At 45.4% G+C, this 20,000-nt stretch overlaps 1 protein-coding gene across 1 annotated transcript in view; it reads right to left on the minus strand.

The window, feature by feature from the left end:
- lama5 (laminin, alpha 5) overlaps nt 1–20,000 on the minus strand; it is a gene marked incomplete at its 5' end in the record, with an annotated part of 282,983 nt that overhangs the window by 54,174 nt on the left and 208,809 nt on the right. The window contains 10 exons of the mRNA XM_042304281.1: nt 1,351–1,462; nt 2,025–2,135; nt 2,817–2,968; nt 6,213–6,353; nt 8,433–8,616; nt 8,839–8,939; nt 11,117–11,331; nt 11,579–11,659; nt 11,747–11,877; nt 19,079–19,192. Coding sequence (XP_042160215.1) covers nt 1,351–1,462; nt 2,025–2,135; nt 2,817–2,968; nt 6,213–6,353; nt 8,433–8,616; nt 8,839–8,939; nt 11,117–11,331; nt 11,579–11,659; nt 11,747–11,877; nt 19,079–19,192 — 1,342 coding nt within the window. The remainder of the gene's footprint in view (nt 1–1,350; nt 1,463–2,024; nt 2,136–2,816; nt 2,969–6,212; nt 6,354–8,432; nt 8,617–8,838; nt 8,940–11,116; nt 11,332–11,578; nt 11,660–11,746; nt 11,878–19,078; nt 19,193–20,000) is intronic.

Genomic DNA, 20,000 nt, shown 5'->3' on the forward strand with positions numbered 1-20,000 from the left:
TACCGAGTTCCAAACTGCCTCTGGAAGCAACGTCAGCACAAGAACTGTTCGTCGGGAGCTTCATGAAATGGGTTTCCATGGCCGAGCAGCCCCACACAAGCCTAAGATCACCATGCGCAATGCCAAGCGCTGGCTGGAGTAGTCTAAAGCTTGCCGCCATTGGACTCTGGAGCAGTGGAAACGCGTTCTCTGGAGTGAAGAATCACGCTTCAGCACCTGGCTGCCTGACTGACGAATCTGGGTTTGGCGGATTCCAGGAGAACGCTACTTGCCCAAATGCATAGTGCCAACTGTAAAGTTTGGTGGAGGAGGAATAATGGTCTGGAGCTGTTTTTCATGGTTCGGGCCCCTTAGTTACAGTGAAGGGAAATCTTAACACTACAGCATACAATGACATTCTAGACGATTCTGTGCTTTCAACTTTGTGGAAACAGTTTGGGGAAGGCCCTTTCCTGTTTCAGCATGACAATGCCCGCATGCACAAAACTAGGTCCATATAGAATTGGTTTGTCCAGGTGGGTGTGGAAGAACTTGATTGGCCTGCACAGAGCCCTGACCTCAACCCCATCGAACACCTTTGGGATGAATTAGAACACTGACTGTGAGCCAGGCCTAATCGCCCAATATCAGTACCCGACCTCACTAATGCTCTTGTGGCTGAATGGAAGCAAGTCCCTGCAGCAATGTTCCAACATCTAGTGGAAAGCCTTCCCAGAAGAGTGGAGGATGTTATAGCAGCAATGTTCCAACATCTAGTGGAAAGCCTTCCCAGAAGAGTGGAGGCTGTTATAGCAGCAATGTTCCAACATCTAGTGGAAAGCCTTCCCAGAAGAGTGGAGGCTGTTATAGCAGCAATGTTCCAACATCTAGTGCAAAGCCTTCCCAGAAGAGTGGAGGCTGTTATAGCAGCAATGTTCCTACATCTAGTGGAAAGCCTTCCCAGAAGAGTGGAGGCTGTTATAGCATCAATGTTCCAACATCTAGTGGAAAGCCTTCCCAGAAGAGTGGAGGCTGTTATAGCAGCAATGTTCCTACATCTAGTGGAAAGCCTTCCCAGAAGAGTGGAGGCTGTTAAAGCAGCAATGTTCCAACATCTAGTGGAAAGCCTTCCCAGAAGAGTGGAGGCTGTTATAGCAGCAAAGAGGAGGGACCAACTCCATATTAATGGCCATGATTTTAGAATGAGATGTTAGACGACAGGTGTCATACTTGAATAAAATCAGAGTTTTGTATTTTGATGTATGTATTTTAATCCAAACAAAATGAGGGATGAACTCCTCTTAACGAATAATCTTCACTGACAAACATCGACTCAGATTGAAGGTTCCCCCATAAAGACTTCTCAGCTACCTTCCACCTCTCCTACTATGTTCTTCATGTGTGAGAGCAGGTCCTGGGCTCTCTGATGGGTGTTGCTGCTGCTATTCCCCAGACTGTCTGCTTCTTCTGCTACCGCCACCACCTGGTGGGAGGACAACATTACATCAGCACACCTGTCATTCATTCTTACCATCAATTCTTGTTGGGATACGCAACTGCATAAAGTCCTAGAAGCTGATGTTGGAGTAATGGAGATACAAGTAGATGTTTGTATTTCAACACTTGAAATTGTTATGAATTGAAATAGTAAATATTTATGTGAATAAAGGAAAGGATAATGCACGTTTTTAAAAAGGAAAATGAGAAGAATAAAAAGTATAATGACAGAGAAGGGTGGACAGAGATGGTCATTGTCTCTGAATAACTGATTAAATAATGACAGAGAAGGGTGGACAGAGATGGTCATTGTCTCTGAATAACTGATTAAATAATGACAGAGAAGGGTGGACAGAGATGGTCATTGTCTCTGAATAACTGATTAAATAATGACAGAGAAGGGTGGACAGAGATGGTCATTGTCTCTGAATAACTGATTAAATAATGACAGAGAAGGGTGGACAGAGATGGTCATTGTCTCTGAATAACTGATTAAATAATGACAGAGAAGGGTGGACAGAGAGATGCTCGACACAGATCTTCATCACCTTATCCTCCAGGCCGAGGATGTCTGAGTTGATGGTCATGATCTCTCCCTCCAACATGTCCGCTCTGTTCCTGCTCTCATCCAGAGTACTGTTGTAGTTCTCTATGGCATTCTGGGAAACAGAGTCAATCTCAGTCAACAGATATTGAACGAGTGTTTTTCAAATAAAATGAAATTGTATTTGTCACGGCCTGCAGTGCTAGCTGTGCCACCAGAGACTCTGGGTTCAAGCCCGGGCTCTGTCTCAGCCGTCGCAACCGGGAGGTCCATGGGGCGACACACAATCGGCCTAGCGTCGTCCGGGTTAGGGAGGGATTGGTCGGTAGGGATGTCCTTGTCTCATCGCGCACCAGCGACTCATGTGGCGGGCCAGGTGCAGTGAGCGCTAACCAGATTGCCAGGGGCACGATGTTTCCTCCGACACATTGGTGCGGCTGGCTTCCGGGTTGGATGCACGCTGTGTTAAGAAGCAGTGCGGCTAGGTTGGGTTGTGTATCGGAGGACGCATGACTTTCAACCTACATCCCTCCCGAGCACGTACGGGAGTTGTAGCGATGAGACAAGATAGTAGACAAGATTACTAACAATTGGATACCATGAAATTGGGGAGAAAAAATATATATATAAAATAAAATAAAAATATATATTTGTATTTGTCACATGTGCCCGAAATACAACAAGTGTAGACCTTACCGTGAAATGCTTCCTTACAAGTCCTTAACCCACAATGCAGTTCAAGAAAGACAAACATATCGTGTGTGTGTGTAATTACAATGTGTGTGTGTGTACTCACAGAGATATTGTCCATGGATCTGCTGAGGTTGTTTAGCTGAGTCAAGGTGATAGAGGAGGCGTTCAGGTTGATCAGCTGATGAGCCACGGAGCCAAAGTTGTCGTTAATTTTGTCCAGATCCTCCAACAGGACAATTACACAGCTGTCACAAGCTGAAAGGACACACATTTAGTCACCTCATCAGAATACTGGAACAGAACCAAGCTACGGTTTGCCACTCTCCTTCTCTTTCTCCTCTCTCCTTCTCTTTCTCCTCTCTCCTTCTCTCTCTCCTTCTCTTTCTCCTCTCTCCTTAACCCTGTCCTTCTCTTTCTCCTCTCTCCTTCTCTTTCTCCTCTCTCCTTAACACTGGCCTTCTCTTTCTCCTCTCTCCTTGCCTCTCTCCTTCTCTTTCTCCTCTCTCCTTCTCTCTCTCCTTCTCTTTCTCCTCTCTCCTTAACCCTGTCCTTTCTCTCTTTCTCTTTCCTCTCTCCTTAACCCTGTCCTTCTCTTTCTCCTCTCTCCTTAACCCTGTCCTTCTCTTTCTCCTCTCTCCTTCTCTTTCTCCTCTCTCCTTAACCCTGTCCTTCTCTTTCTCCTCTCTCCTTCTCTTTCTCCTCTCTTCTTCTCTCTCTCCTTCTCTTTCTCCTCTCTCCTTCTCTTTCTCCTCTCTCCTTAACCCTGTCCTTCTCTTTCTCCTCTCTCCTTAACCCTGTTCTTCTCTTTCTCCTCTCTCCTTCTCTTTCTCCTCTCTCCTTCTCTTTCTCCTCTCTCCTTAACCCTGTCCTTCTCTTTCTCCTCTCTCCTTGCCTCTCTCCTTCTCTTTCTCCTCTCTCCTTGACTTTCTTCTTCTCTTTCTCCTCTCTCCTTGACTTTCTCCTTCTTTTTCTCCTCTCTCCTTGACTCTCTCCTTCTCTTTCTCCTCTCTCCTTAACCCTGTCCTTCTCTTTCTCCTCTCTCTTTGCCTCTCTCCTCCCTCCTTGACTTTCTCCTTCTCTTTCTCCTCTCTACTTGACTCTCTCCTTCACGTTCTCCTCTCTCCTTAACCCTGTCCTTCTCTTTCTCCTCTCTCCTTGCCTCTCCCCTTCTCTTTCTCCTCTCTCCTTGACTTTCTACTTCTCTTTCTCCTCTCTCCTTGACTCTCTCCTTCTCTTTCTCCTCACTCCTTGACTCTCTCCTTCTCTTTCTCCTCTCTCCTTCTCTTTCTCCTCTCTCCTTGACTCTCCTTCTCTTTCTCCTCTCTCCTTGACTCGCTCCTTCTCTTTCTCCTCTATCCTTGACTCTCTCCTCCTCCTTCTCTTTCTCCTCTCTCCTTGACTCTCTTCTTCTCTTTCTCCTCTCTCCTTCTCTTTATCCTCTCTCCTTCTCTTTATCCTCTCTCCTTGACTCTCTCTTTCTCCCCTTTCTCCATTCCTCGCTTCTCCTTCCCCCAACCTCCCCCTGTCCATCTCTCTCCCTCCCCCTGTCCATCTCTCTCCCTCTCCCCTGTCCATCTCTCTCCCTCCCCTGTCCATCTCTCTCCCTCCCCCTGTCCATCTCTCCCTCCCCCTGTCCATCTCTCCCTCCCCCTGTCCATCTCTCCCTCAACCTGTCCCTCTCTCCCTCCCCCTGTCCATCTCTCCCTCCCCCTGTCCATCTCTCTCCCTCCCCCTGTCCATCTCTCCCTCCCCCTGTCCATCTCTCCCTCCCCCTGTCCATCTCTCCCCCCTCCCCTGTCCATCTCTCCCTCCCCCTGTCCATCTCCCTCCCCTGTCCTCCCCTGTCCATCTCTCCCCCTCCATCTCTCCCCCCTGTCCATCTCTCCCCCTCCCCTGTCCATCTCCCCTCCCCTGTCCATCTCTCTCCCTCCCCCTGTCCATCTCTCCCTCCCCCTGTCCATCTCTCCCTCCCCTGTCCATCTCTCCCTCCCCTGTCCATCTCTCCCTCCCCCTGTCCATCTCTCCCTCCCCCTGTCCATCTCTCCCTGTCTCCATTTCCTTCTCCCCCCTCAACCTATCTATCTCTCCCTGTCTCCATCTCCTTCTCCCCCTCAACCTGTCCATCTCTCCCCCACCCCTGTCCATCCCCTGTCCTCTCCCCTCCCCTGTCCATCTCCCCTCCCCTGTTCATCTCTCCCCCCCCTGTCCCCCTGTTCCATCTCTCCCCCTCCCCTGTCCATCTCCCCTCCCCTGTCCATCTCTCCCTCAACCTGTCCCTCTCTCCCTCTCCCCCCCTGTCCATCTCTCCCTCAACCTGTCCATCTGTCCCTGTCTCCATCTCCTTCTCCCCCTCAACCTGTCCATCTCTCCCTGTCTCCATCTCCTTCTCCCCCTCAACCTGTCCATCTCTCCCTGTCTCTATCTCCTTCTCCCCCTCAACCTGTCCATCTCTCCATCTCCATCTCCTTCTCCCCCTCAACCTGTCCATCTCTCCCTGTCTCCATCTCCTTCTCCCCCTCAACCTGTCCATCTCTCCATCTCCTTCTCCCCCTCAACCTGTCCATCTCTCCCTGTCTCCATCTCCCCCTCTCCTTGTCTCCATCTCCTTCTCCCCCTCAACCTGTCCATCTCTCCCTGTCTCCATCTCCCCCTCTCCCTGTCTCCATCTCCATCTCTCCCCCTCAACCTGTCCATCTCTCCCTGTCTCCATCTCCTTCTCCCCTCAACCTGTCCATCTCTCCATCTCCTTCTCCCCCTCAACCTGTCCATCTCTCCCTGTCTCCATCTCCCCCTCTCCTTGTCTCCATCTCCTTCTCCCCCTCAACCTGTCCATCTCTCCCTGTCTCCATCTCCTTCTCCCCCTCAACCTGTCCATCTCTCCATCTCCTTCTCCCCCTCAACCTGTCCATCTCTCCCTGTCTCCATCTCCCCCTCTCCCTGTCTCCATCTCCTTCTCCCCCTCAACCTGTCCATCTCTCCCTGTCTCCATCTCCCCCTCTCCTTGTCTCCATCTCCTTCTCCCCTCAACCTGTCCATCTCTCCCTGTCTCCATCTCCCCCTCTCCCTGTCTCCATCTCCTTCTCCCCCTCAACCTGTCCATCTCTCCATCTCCTTCTCCCCCTCAACCTGTCCATCTCTCCCTGTCTCCATCTCCCCCTCTCCTTGTCTCCATCTCCTTCTCCCCCTCAACCTGTCCATCTCTCCATCTCCTTCTCCCCCTCAACCTGTCCATCTCTCCCTGTCTCCATCTCCCCCTCTCCTTGTCTCCATCTCCTTCTCCCCCCCTCCAACCTGTCCATCTCTCCCTGTCTCCATCTCAACCCCATCTCTCCCTGTCTCCATCTCCTTCTCCCCCTCAACCTGTCCATCTCTCCCTGTCTCCATCTCCATCTCCCCCTCTCCCTGTCCCCATCTCCTTCTCCCCCTCTCAAATAAAATCACAGTAAAACAATGTCAATCCAACAGCACATATGAATTCATTAACAGACACATTACTTACGTTGGCAGGTCATGTCATGTCCGTGTTGTACAGGAACACTGTATCTATGGGAACAGCTGTCACACTGTTTGCCTGTTAGGCCGTCTCCACAGCGACACTCCCCTGTCCGAGGGTCACAGCGCCCATGCTTACACTCACACTCTGAAGAGAATGGAAGACACACACACACACACACACACACACACACACACACACACACACACACACACACACACACACACACACACACACACACACACACACACACACACACACACACACACACACACACACACACACACACACACACACACACACACACACACACACACACACACACACACACACAGTCAAGCTCAGTCCACATCTTGCATATACTCCAGCTTGTCGTCTTGTGTGGTTCAGTTAGTAGAGCATGTCGAACACAACGGCAGGATTGTGGGTTCGATTCCTGGTGCGCCTGGTTTCATACGATGTACTGAACATTAGGAACATCTTTCCATGACATAGATTGACCAGGTGAAAGCTATGATCCCTCATTGATAACCCTTTTAAAAAATGAATTCAGTCAGTGTAGATGAAGAGGAGGAGACAGATTAAAGAATGATTTTGAAGTCTTGAGACAGTAGAGACGTGGATTGTGTATGTGTGCCATTCAGAGAGTGAATGGACAAGACAAAAGATGTAAATGCCTTTGAACGGGGGTAGTAGGTACCAGGGGGTATGGTAGTAGGTACCAGGGGGTATGGTAATAGGTACCAGGGGGTATGGTAATAGGTACCAGGGGGTATGGTAGTAGGTACCAGGGGGTATGGTAGTAGGTACCAGGGGGTATGGTAGTATGTACAAGGGGGTATGGTAGTAGGTACCAGGGGGTATGGTAGTAGGTACCAGGGGGGTATGGTAGTAGGTACCAGGGGGTATGGTAATAGGTACCAGGGGGTATGGTAGTAGGTACCAGGGGGTATGGTAGTAGGTACCAGGGGGTATGGTAATAGGTACCAGGGGGTATGGTAGTAGGTACCAGGGGGTATGGTAGTAGGTACCAGGGGGTATGGTAGTAGGTACCAGGGGGTATGGTAGTAAGTACCAGGGGGTATGGTAGTAGGTACCAGGGGGTATGGTAGTAGGTACCAGGGGGTATGGTAGTAGGTACCAGGGGGTATGGTAGTATGTACCAGGGGGTATGGTAGTAGGTACCAGGGGGTATGGTAGTAGGTACCAAGGGGGTATGGTAGTAGGTACCAGGGGGTATGGTAGTAGGTACCAGGGGGGTATGGTAGTAGGTACCAGGCGCACCAGTTTGAGTGTGTTAAGAACTGCCACACTGCTGGGTTTTTCACATTCGTCAGTTTCCAACAGTTTCCAGCCAAGTTGACACAGCTGTGAGAAGCATTGGAGTCAACGAGGGCCAGCATTCCTGTGGAACGCTTTCGACACCTTGTAGAGTCCACGCCCCGACGAATTGAGGCTGTTCTGAGGGCAAAGGGGGGTGCAACTCAATATTAGGAAGGTTTTTCTTAATGTTTTGTACACTCAGAGTATACTTCTATATTATAAACTGGGTGGTTCGAGCCCTGAATGCTGATTGGCTGACAGCCGTGGTATATCAGACCGTATACCACGCGTATGACAAGACATGTATTTTTAATGCTCTAATTACATTGGTTTATAATAGAAATAAGGCACCTCGGGGGGGGTGGTATATGGCCAATATACCACGGTTAATGATTGTATCCAGGCACTCTGCGTTGTGTTGTGCGAAAGAACAGCCCTTAGTCGTGGTATATTGGCCATATACTACAAACCCCTGAGGTGCCTTATTGCTTACATATCTACTTTTATACAGTACACTCTTAGAGAAAAACGTGCTCTAGAACCTAAAAGGATTCTTTGGCTGTCCCCATAGGAGAACCCTTTGAAGAACCCTTTTGGATTCTAGATAGAACCCTTTTTGGTTCAGGGTAGAACCCTTTTTGGTTCTAGATAGAACCCTTTTTGGTTCCTGGTAGAACCCTTTTTGGTTCCAGGTAAAAACCCTTTTGGGTTCAAAGTAAAACCATTTACACAGAGGGTTCTACCTGGAACCAAAAAGGGCTCTATCTGGAACCCAAAAGGGTTCTACCTTGAACCAAAAAGGGTTCTATCTAGAATCCAAAAGGGTTCTCCTATGGGGACCGCCGAAGAACCCTTTTGGAACCTTTTTTTCTAAGAACGTAGGAGGAGGTAGGAATAACTCACTCTTGCAGCCCTCAGGACTGTAGTCCCAGTACCCAGGGGCACACTGGCGACAATTAGGTCCATTGACCCCTGGCTGGCAGGCACACGAACCGTTCCTGGGGTCACACGGTTGGACCAGCGCCGCGGCCGCGTCACAGTCACAGCGACGACACCCGGAGCACGACTCATAACCAAACGCACCGTCCTGAAACACAACACATTATTGACACAGCTAGGTAATGAGGATATCATAACTAACAATGACAATAAGCTTGCCAGAGACAAGCAACCAAGGATCAATGACGTATTAAGGTTTATATAAGTTGGTTATGAGTTAGTCTCTGCCAATATTTGTTTGGTTCCGGGTTCCCGAGATGAGTTAAGAGGAATTATTGTCATAATATACATGAATAAACTGAGGACAAACCTCACAACAGTTGCAATGAGGACCGGTCACACCAGGTTTACACTGGCACTGTCCTGTGTGAGGGTCACATGACGCCGTGCCACATGGGGAGCAGTTGCATCCTGGGTAAATAAGACAGGGGTTATTACGTATTACAGTTTTTCTCAATTGCTAAAACACCATTTCTGAAACCTTTCTCCATTTCCTGAAAACATTAAACACAAAACCTCATCTTCAAGCACATAACATAACATCTGACTCCTCTCGCAAAATGAAACATTCGCCTCAAAACAGTTTTACCTGTGTTCAAAATCAAACACTGCTCTCAAATCATAAACAAAGTGATCAAAATGATATACACTCTCAAGCAGTCAGTAAACAGCAGTCAGTAAACAGCAGTCAGTAAACAGCAGTCAGTAAACAGTCAGTAAACAGCAGTCAGTAAACAGTCAGTAAACAGCAGTCAGTAAACAACACACCGAAAAATAGAAAACACATTGTTCAAAACATACAATTGTCAGGGAGAAGTACATTTTTAATCTAAAAAAAATGTTCATATTTTTCCGTCTTTTGATGAACGAAAACATGTTCTATCATAGTAGCTCAAAATGGATCAGAAACTACTACTCTGCTTCGCTCTTTGCAATGTTGTTTGTTGTTCTTCCTCCTCCTTGTCCCCCTATTTTTACAGTACTGTACCCTGCATCTCACAAACTTGTCCTTTTGTCTCTGTGATTCTTGTTCTTCCTCCTCCTTGTCCCCCTATTTTTACAGTACTGTACCCTGCATCTCACAAACTTGTCCTTTTGTCTCTGTGATACTGTAATTCTTGTTCTTTGTTGATATGAACCTGCAACCAGTCAAAATCTATTGAGCAGTCAGTACTGTTAATAAATGGAAAGCACAATGTTCAGGGCCATACAATTCATCCATTGTACAGTATACAGCCTACAATGCACTGTACTACAGTATCCATTCTCAGACCTTCTCCTTCCCACCTTCAACAACCTGTTTGCTCTCTGAACTGGCTTATATTGGTTGTGTCGCATCATTTGAAACAGGTTCAATCCATTTTGAGTGGTTGTGTTCAATCAATGACATGTGTTCTCTATTTGTATTTGATTGTTTCCACTTGTGTTTACCAGTATGGATGACATGTGCATTTTATTTGAGTGCAGTATGGGATGACATGTGTTCTCTTTTGATTTGAATGAGAATGTGCATTTTGAGAATGTGTTTTGAGAATGAATGTTTTGAGTTTTGCTGAAAAGTCTAAGTGAGACCTGCTAATGGTGTTTTACCATGTGAAATGGTTTAAGGTATTGACAACAGACTGCATAATTAGCTAAATGAGTTCAGGCAACTGAGAACTTTGTTCAGCCAATGGGTTTTAGTGTTTTAGCAATTGAGAAAAACTGTAACTTCAGCAACAGGAAGTCATGCACAGACAGATGTGGAATCACTAAACACTGCAACAGCTACACAGTACACACTTCTCACAGAGAACCAGATCTATTATAGAAGTTAAAAGAGGTTAAGACCTTGTGAAAACAGAACTAGTCTTTGAGACTTCCTGAATTAAAGAGAAAGATATTTAGTGCAGAGGGGAGAGAGTAGTAAACTGGGATTAGCCTAGAGCGTGTGTGTGTGTGCGCACGAGAGAGAGAGAGAGATAGAGAGAGAGGGAGACAGAGAGCTAGAGAGAGAGAGAGAGAGAGAGAGAGAGAGAGAGAGATAGAGAGAGAGAGATAGAGAGAGAGAGAGAGAGAGAGATAGAGAGAGAGAGAGAGAGAGAGAGGGAGACAGAAAGCTAGAGAGAGAGAGAGATAGAGAGAGAGAGAGAGAGATAGAGAGAGAGAGCGAGAGAGAGAGAGAGAGAGAGAGAGAGAGAGAGAGAGATAGAGAGATAGAGAGCGAGAGAGCGAGAGAGAGAGAGCTAGAGAGAGAGAGAGAGAGAGCTAGAGAGAGATAGAGAGAGAGAGAGAGCGAGAGAGCTAGAGCTAGAGAGAGAGAGAGAGAGAGAGCTAGAGAGAGATAGAGAGAGAGAGAGCTAGAGAGCTAGAGAGAGAGAGAGAGAGAGAGAGAGAGAGAGAGCTAGAGAGAGAGAGAGAGAGAGATAGAGAGAGAGAGAGAGCGAGAGATAGAGAGAGAGAGAGAGAGAGAGAGAGAGAGCTAGAGAGAGAGAGAGCGAGAGAGATAGAGCTAGAGAGAGAGAGAGAGAGAGAGCTAGAGAGAGAGAGAGAGAGAGAGAGAGAGTTGGAGCGAGTGTGCGTTGTCAGATCAGGCCTTTTGGTCTTACTGGAGCAGTTCTTGGCAGTGACGGCGTCACCGTGGAAACCGGGGGCACAGATCTCACAGTGCGTCCCGGCGGTGTTGTGCATGCAGCTGTGACACTCGCCCGTCAGCCCATCACAGTCGCTGAACAGCATGTTGGGGTCCGTGTTGTCATGGCAATGGCAGGGCTGGCACGTGCTGCCAATCACCATGGGGTTGCCGTAGAAACCGGGAGCACACCTGGGAGAGGGAGGAGACAGGAGAAAAAGGAGGACGAGACAGAAATGGGTACAAAGTGTATTTGTAACAGTTTAAAAATGATTTCAGTCAACAAAATAAAAAAAACAGCATTCTTCTTCCTAAAACTGCTCTCTTCACTTCCAGTTTAATTTGGGGACTCGCGGCAACACGTCACATATCACAGCCATGTCATAATAATATAACTGTATGATATATGGCGTTTATCAACATTGTATGTAGTACTGACCTTGCACACTGGGGCCCAGCGTAGCCAGGCATACAGAGACACAGCATCCTGTTGGGTTTCTCTACACAGCCCACTGCAAAACTACACAGGAGAGAGAGATTACATTGAAGTCGGACGTTGTCGTCAGGAAAACTAAACAAACGTACGAAAAAGGTAGACGCTACTGACTTGTTGGAGGCCACTTGTAGAGGACAGGGGCAGGTGTCACAGGACTGGGCTTGTCCATCCAGAGAGTGGTTACCAAGGAAACCACCCTGACACTTTTCACAATGGTCTCCAGCCCTGTTGTGTTGACAGTTCTAAGAGAAATAACAACAACAACAACAACATGATAAAGGATAAAGAATTGTAAATATTAAGACCAGGCACCACACCCTCACAGGGCCATTTTCCCCCCCTCCTTCTTTAAATCACAAATCGATGTTTACCAGTTGAATGTAGACACAAGTATAAAAACTTTTTCTGTATTACAATTTCTCTGAAATATTTTAATTAAGATATGCAAATGAGGTAAATCAAAAAAAAATCTGGACCCTGGATGAAGTCAGACTAAATATTTTGTTTCTATTTTGTTAAGGCTGAACTCTCCTTCCGTGGCCTCCAATTGCTCTTAAATACAAGTAAAACTAAATGCATGCTCTTCAACCGATCGCTACCTGCACCTGCCCGCCTGTCCAACATCACTACTCTGGACGGCTCTGACTTAGAATACGTGGACAACTACAAATACTTAGGTGTCTGGTTAGACTGTAAACTCTCCTTCCAGACCCATATCAAACATCTCCAATCCAAAGTTAAATCTAGAATTGGCTTCCTATTTCGCAACAAAGCCTCCTTCACTCATGCTGCCAAACATACCCTTGTAAAACTGACCATCCTACCAATCCTCGACTTTGGCGATGTCATTTACAAAATAGCCTCCAATACCCTACTCAACAAATTGGATGCAGTCTATCACAGTGCAATCCGTTTTGTCACCAAAGCCCCATATACTACCCACCATTGCGACCTGTACGCTCTCGTTGGCTGGTCCTCGCTTCATACTCGTCGCCAAACCCACTGGCTCCATGTCATCTACAAGACCCTGCTAGGTAAAGTCCCCCTTATCTCAGCTCGCTGGTCACCATAGCATCTCCCACCTGTAGCACACGCTCCAGCAGGTATATCTCTAGTCACCCCCAAAACCAATTCTTTCTTTGGCCGCCTCTTCTTCCAGTTCTCTGCTGCCAATGACTGGAACGAACTACAAAAATCTCTGAAACTGGAAACACTTATCTCCCTCACTAGCTTTAAGCACCAACTGTCAGAGCAGCTCACAGATTACTGCACCTGTACATAGCCCACCTATAATTTAGCTCAATTATTATTATAAAAAAATATATATATATAATCTAGAATAATATTTGTACAACATATAAAAAATTGCCTCGGGTCAAGTCTGGTGAATATATTGAAGGGTAAACACAGCCACTGTGGTGAATGCAGATGCTTCTGAAGCTGAGGGAAATGAGTTGGCGTGTGGGAGGAGTCGGACTTTCAGGAAATGACAGTTATAGACAAGTACATTTAAATTAGACTACCAAACACCATCTCTTCAAAGTAAGTTACTAAATATACACTACATAGACAGACCAGGTGAATCCAGGTGAAAGATATGATCTCTTATTGATGTCACCTGTTAAATCCACTTCAATCAGTGTAGAGATGAAGGGGAGGAGACGGGTTAAAGAAGGGTTTTGAAGTGCCTTTGAAAGGGGGTTATGGTAGTTGGTACCAGGTGAACCGGTTTGTGCCAAGAACTACACTGCTGCTGGGTTTTTCACCCTCAACAGTTTCCTGTGTGTATCAACAATGGTCCACCACCCAACAGGACATCCAGCCAACTTGTCAACATGGACAACAACTGTGGGAAGCATTGGAGTCAACATGGGACAACTGTGGGGAGCATTGGAGTCAACATTGGGAGTCAACATGGGACAACTGTGGGGAGCATTGGAGTCAACATGGGACAACTGACAACTGGGGAGCATTGGAGTCAACATGGGAGTCAACATGGGACAACTGTGGGGAGCATTGGAGTCAACATGGGACAACTGTGGGGAGCATTGGAGTCATGGGACAATGGGGAGCATTGGAGTCAACATGGGAGTCAACATGGGACAAACATTGGCAGTCAACATGGGACAACTGTGGGGAGCATTGGAGTCAACAACATGGGGAGCATTGGAGTCAACATGGGACAACTGTGGGAAGCATTGGAGTCAACATGGGGAGCATTGGAGTCAACATGGGACAACTGTGGGGAGCATTGGAGTCAACATGGGAGTCAACATCAACATTGAGAGACAACTGTGGGGAGCATTGGAGTCAACATGGGACAACTGTGGGGAGCATTGGAGTCAACATGGGAGTCAACATGGGACAAGTCAACATGGGAGTCAACATGGACAACTGGGAGCATTGAGTCAACATGGGAGTCAACATGTGGGGAGCATTGGAGTCAACATGCATTGGAGTCAACATGGGACAACTGTGGGGAGCATTGGAGTCATGGGACATGGGAGTCAACATGGGACAACTGTGGGGATGGGACAACTGTGGAGTCAACATGGGACAACTGTGGGGAGCATTGGAGTCAACATGGGACAACTGTGGGAAGCATTGGAGTCAACATGGGACAACTGTGGGGAGCATTGGAGTCAACATGGGACAACTGTGGGAAGCATTGGAGTCAACATGGGAGTCAACATGGGAGTCAACATGGGACAACTGTGGGAATCTGTTCTGAGGGCAAAATGGGATACAACTCAATATTAGGAAGGTGTTCCTAATGTTTTGTAGAATCAGGTAATGTCCAATGTAATGTAATTAAATGTTTGTTTTGATGTGTAATTTAATGCAGTGAGCTTTGGAATGATTATTATTTATTGTTCGCTGTACATTTTCATCAAGTTTTTGATATGTGTGTGTTTGCTTTCTGAAAATATGAACGAACCAAATACCAAACAAATCTCAACATTGATAGGTAGATGCACTTTCAGCCTGTGGTGCCTGGCCTTAAAATGCTACGATTTTTTTTTGTTGGGGGAGGGGGTAATAAACACATGATTACTTGAGTCATAAAATTGGAGAACGTCCTATGTCCCAGGGCAGTGATTGGGGACATTGCCCTGTGTAGGGTGCAGTCTTTCAGATGGGACTTTAAACGGGTGTCCTGACTCATCACTAAAGATGACCACAGAGAGTTATTGTATCAGTAGAGGTGTTAACCCCGGTGTCCTGGCTACATTCTCAGTCTGACCCTCATTCCATCATGGTCACCTAATCATCCCCAGCTTACAATTGGATCATTCATCCCCCCCTCCTCTCTCCTGTAACCATTTTCCAGGTTATTACTGTAAATGAGAATGTGTTCTCAGTCAATTTACCAGGTAAAATAAGGGTTCAATAAAAAAATTGTGCTTCAAGCAGTAGTTAAATGTAGTGGTAGTTAAATGTAGTGGTAGTTAGCAGTAGTTAAATGTAGTGGTAGTTAGCAGTAGTTAAATGTAGTGGTAGTTAGCAGTAGTTAAATGTAGTTGTAGTTAAATGTAGTTGTAGTTAGCAGTAGTTAAATGTAGTTAGCAGTAGTTAAATGTAGTGGTAGTTAGCAGTAGTTAAATGTAGTGGTAGCTAGCAGTAGTTAAATGTAGTTGTAGTTAAATGTAGTTGTAGTTAGCAGTAGTTAAATGTAGTTAGCAGTAGTTAAAGTAGTTAAATGTAGTGGTAGTTAGCAGTAGTTAAATGTAGTGTAGTAGATAGCAGTAGTTAAATGTAGTTAGCAGTAGTTAAATGTAGTGGTAGTTAGCAGTAGTTAAATGTAGTTGTAGTTAGTTAAAGTAGTTAAGTTAAATGTAGATAGCAGTAGTTAAATGTAGTTAGCAGTAGTTAAATGTAGTTGTAGATAGCAGTAGTTAAATGTAGTTAGCAGTAGTTAAATGTAGTGGTAGTTAGCAGTAGTTAAATGTAGTTGTAGTTAAATGTAGTTGTAGTTAGCAGTAGTTAAATGTAGTTAGCAGTAGTTAAATGTAGTGGTAGTTAGCAGTAGTTAAATGTAGTTGTAGATAGCAGTAGTTAAATGTAGTTAGCAGTAGTTAAATGTAGTGGTAGTTAGCAGTAGTTAAATGTAGTTGTAGTTAGCAGTAGTTAAATGTAGTGGTAGTTAGCAGTAGTTAAATGTAGTTGTAGATAGCAGTAGTTAAATGTAGTTAGCAGTAGTTAAATGTAGTGGTAGTTAGCAGTAGTTAAATGTAGTTGTAGTTAGCAGTAGTTAAATGTAGTTGTAGATAGCAGTAGTTAAATGTAGTTAGCAGTAGTTAAATGTAGTTGTAGTTAGCAGTAGTTAAATGTAGTTGTAGTTAGCAGTAGTTAAATGTAGTGGTAGTTAGCAGTAGTTAAATGTAGTTAGCAGTAGTTAAATGTAGTTGTAGTTAGCAGTAGTTAAATGTAGTTGTAGTTAGCAGTAGTTAAATGTAGTTGTAGATAGCAGTAGTTAAATGTAGTTAGCAGTAGTTAAATGTAGTTGTAGATAGCTGTAGTTAAATGTAGTTGTAGATAGCAGTAGTTAAATGTAGTTGTAGTTAGCAGTAGTTAAATGTAGTTGTAGTTAGCAGTAGTTAAATGTAGTTAGCAGTAGTTAAATGTAGTTGTAGATAGCAGTAGTTAAATGTAGTTGTAGATAGCAGTAGTTAAATGTAGTTGTAGATAGCAGTAGTTAAATGTAGTTGTAGATAGCAGTAGTTAAATGTAGTTAGCAGTAGTTAAATGTAGTTGTAGATAGCAGTAGTTAAATGTAGTTGTAGATAGCAGTAGTTAAATGTAGTTGTAGATAGCAGTAGTTAAATGTAGTTAGCAGTAGTTAAATGTAGTTAGCAGTAGTTAAATAGTAGTTAGCAGTAGTTAAAGTAGCAGTAGTTAAATGTAGTAGTAGTTAAATGTAGTTTAGAGCAGTAGTTAAATGTAGTTGTAGATAGCAGTAGTTAAATGTAGTTAGCAGTAGTTAAATGTAGTTAGTTAAAGATAGCAGTAGTTAAATGTAGTTGTAGATAGCAGTAGTTAAATGTAGTTGTAGTTAGCAGTTAAATGTAGTTAAAGCAGTAGTTAAATAGTTAGCAGTAGTTAAATGTAGTTAGCAGTAGTTAAATGTAGTTGTTAAAGATAGCAGTAGTTAAATGTAGTTGTAGATAGCAGTAGTTAAATGTAGTTGTAGATAGCAGTAGTTAAATGTAGTTGTAGATAGCAGTAGTTAAATGTAGTTAGCAGTAGTTAAATGTAGTTAGCAGTAGTTAAATGTAGTTAGCAGTAGTTAAATGTAGTTAGCAGTAGTTAAATGTAGTTGTAGATAGCAGTAGTTAATTGTAGTTAGCAGTAGTTAAATGTAGTTGTAGTTAGCAGTAGTTAAATGTAGTTAGCAGTAGTTAAATGTAGTTGTAGTTAGCAGTAGTTAAATGTAGTTAGCAGTAGTTAAAATGTAGTTAGCAGTAGTTAAATGTATGTAGTTAGCAGTAGTTAAATGTAGTTGTAGATAGCAGTAGTTAATTGTAGTTAGCAGTAGTTAAATGTAGTTGTAGTTAGCAGTAGTTAAATGTAGTTAGCAGTAGTTAAATGTAGTTGTAGTTAGCAGTAGTTAAATGTAGTTAGCAGTAGTTAAATGTAGTTGTAGATAGCAGTAGTTAAATGTAGTTGTAGATAGCAGTAGTTAAATGTAGTTAGCAGTAGTTAAATGTAGTTAGCAGTAGTTAAATGTAGTTGTAGATAGCAGTAGTTAAATGTAGTTGTAGATAGCAGTAGTTAAATGTAGTTGTAGATAGCAGTAGTTAAATGTAGTTAGCAGTAGTTAAATGTAGTTAGCAGTAGTTAAATGTAGTTGTAGATACCAGTAGTTAAATGTAGTTGTAGATAGCAGAAGTCAAAACATTTACTCTACTTGGTCCCACTGACGTTAATGACGCTGTAAAATCTACCATGTTATTTCATCCAGGAAGTAAACAAACGAATAAAGAACACCCACCCTTTGAGGGGACGTTAGTGTGTTGTTATAGTGCTGACTATAATTCAGCTGGAAAGACAAAACATTGATGTCAATAAAAATCCCAAAAGAGAGGAGAGTGTGTGTCTTCCATTTTCATACAGCTCCCTCCAGGAACAACCTATCATTTACGTGTGTGTGTGTGTGTGTGTGTGTGTGTGTGTGTGTGTGTGTGTGTGTGTGTGTGTGTGTCTGTGAGTGTGTCTGTGTGTGTGTGTGTGTGTGTGTCTGTGAGTGTGTCTGTGTGTGTGTGTGTGTGTCTGTGTGTGTGTGTCTGTGAGTGTGTCTGTGTGTGTGTGTGTGTGTGTGTCTGTGAGTGTGTCTGTGTGTGTGTGTGTCTGTGTGTGTCTGTGTGTGTGTGTGTGTGTGTCTGTGAGTGTGTCTGTGTGTGTGTGTGTCTGTGAGTGTGTCTGTGTGTGTGTGTGTGTCTGTGAGTGTGTCTGTGTGTGTGTGTGTCTGTGAGTGTGTCTGTGTGTGTGTGTGTGTGTGTGTGTGTGTGTGTCTGTGAGTGTGTCTGTGTGTGTGTGTGTGTGTGTCTGTGAGTGTGTCTGTGTGTGTGTGGTGTGTGTGTGTGTGTGTCTGTGAGTGTGTCTGTGTGTGTGTGTGTGTGTCTGTGTGTGTGTGTGTGTGTGTCTGTGAGTGTGTGTTTGTGTGTGTGTGTGTGTGTGTCTGTGAGTGTGTCTGTGTGTGTGTGTGTGTGTGTGTCTGTGTGTCTGTGTGTGTGTCTGTGAGTGTGTGTTGTGTGTGTGTGTGTGTGTCTGTGAGTGTGTCTGTGTGTGTGTGTGTGTGTGTGTGTGTGTGTGTGTGTGTCTGTGTGTGTGTCTGTGTGTGTGTGTGTGTGTGTGTGTGTGTGTCTGTGTGTGTGTCTGTGTGTCTGTGTGTGTGTCTGTGTGTGTGTCTGTGTGTGTGTGTCTGTGAGTGTGTCTGTGTGTGTGTGTGTGTGTGTGTGTGTGTGTCTGTGAGTGTGTCTGTGTGTGTGTGTCTGTGTGTGTGTGTGTGTGTGTGTGTGTGTGTGTGTGTGTGTGTGTGTCTGTGTGTGTGTGTGTGTGTGTGTGTGTCTGTGTGTCTGTGTGTGTGTCTGTGTGTGTGTGTGTGTGTCTGTGTGTGTGTGTGTGTGTCTGTGAGTGTGTCTGTGTGTGTGTGTGTGTGTGTGTGTGTGTGTGTGTGTGTGTGTGTGTGTGTGTGTCTGTGTGTCTGTGTGTGTGTGTGTGTGTCTGTGTGTGTGTGTGTGTGTGTGTGTCTGTGTGTGTCTGTGTGTCTGTGTGTGTGTGTGTGTGTGTGTGTGTGTCTGTGTGTGTGTCTGTGTGTGTGTGTCTGTGAGTGTGTCTGTGTGTGTGTGTGTGTGTGTGTGTGTGTGTGTGTGTCTGTGTGTGCGTGTGTGTGTCTGTGTCTGTGTGTGTGTGTGTGTGTGTGTGTGTGTTTGCAGCACTCACCTCACAGACTCCAGACCCGTCCAGACACTGGTCAGAGTGGCCATTACAGTTGCAGGGAACACACTTCCCCAGGAACAGACCTTTAGTGTCTCTGTAGTACCCTGGAGAACATTGCTGGAGAGGAGGAAAAAGGAGGAGGGAGAGGAGGAGAGAGAGAGAGGAGGAGGAAAAGGAGGAGGAGAGAGAGAGAGGAGGAGGAAGAGGAGGAGGAGGAGGAGAGAGAGGAGGAGAGAGGAGAGAGGGAGATGAGGAGGAGGAGAGAGAGAGAGGAGGAGGAGGAGGAGAGAGAGAGAGGATGAGGAGAGAGATTCAGACTTGATTCCTATCTGTATGAACTTATTTATGGACATATACTTCCTGCTTCATCCCATTATATAGGATGACTGTATCTACATAAATGGACCCACACATTGTAGGCAGGTAGAGGTTAAGAGCTTTGGTCCAGTAACCGAAAAGTCGCTGGTTCGAATCCCGAGCCGGCAAGCTGGAAACATCTGCTGTTCTGCCCTTGAGCAAGGCAGTTAACCCCCTCAAAAAACTGTTCCCCGGGCGCTGATGATGTGGACTTCGAGTAAGGCAACCCCCTTCACAACCCCCAGAGAGGTGCGAAGGCAACCCCCTTCACAACCCCCAGAGAGGTACGAAGGCAACCCCGTTCACAACCCCCAGAGAGGTGCGAAGGCAACCCCCTTCGCACCTCTCTGATTCAGAGGGGTTGGGTTAAATGCGGAAGACACATTTTGGATGAATGCATTCAGTTGGACAACTGACTAGGTATCCCCACTTTCTGTTGTACAGCTGACTAGGTATCCCCCTTTCTGTTGTACAGCTGACTAGGTATCCCCCTTTCTGTTGTACAGCTGACTAGGTATCCCCCTTTCTGTTGTACACCTGACTAGGTATCCCCCTTTCTGTTGTACAG

Source organism: Oncorhynchus tshawytscha, linkage group LG22 (assembly GCF_018296145.1).
Source record: "Oncorhynchus tshawytscha isolate Ot180627B linkage group LG22, Otsh_v2.0, whole genome shotgun sequence".
NCBI classification, from domain to species: domain Eukaryota; kingdom Metazoa; phylum Chordata; class Actinopteri; order Salmoniformes; family Salmonidae; genus Oncorhynchus; species Oncorhynchus tshawytscha.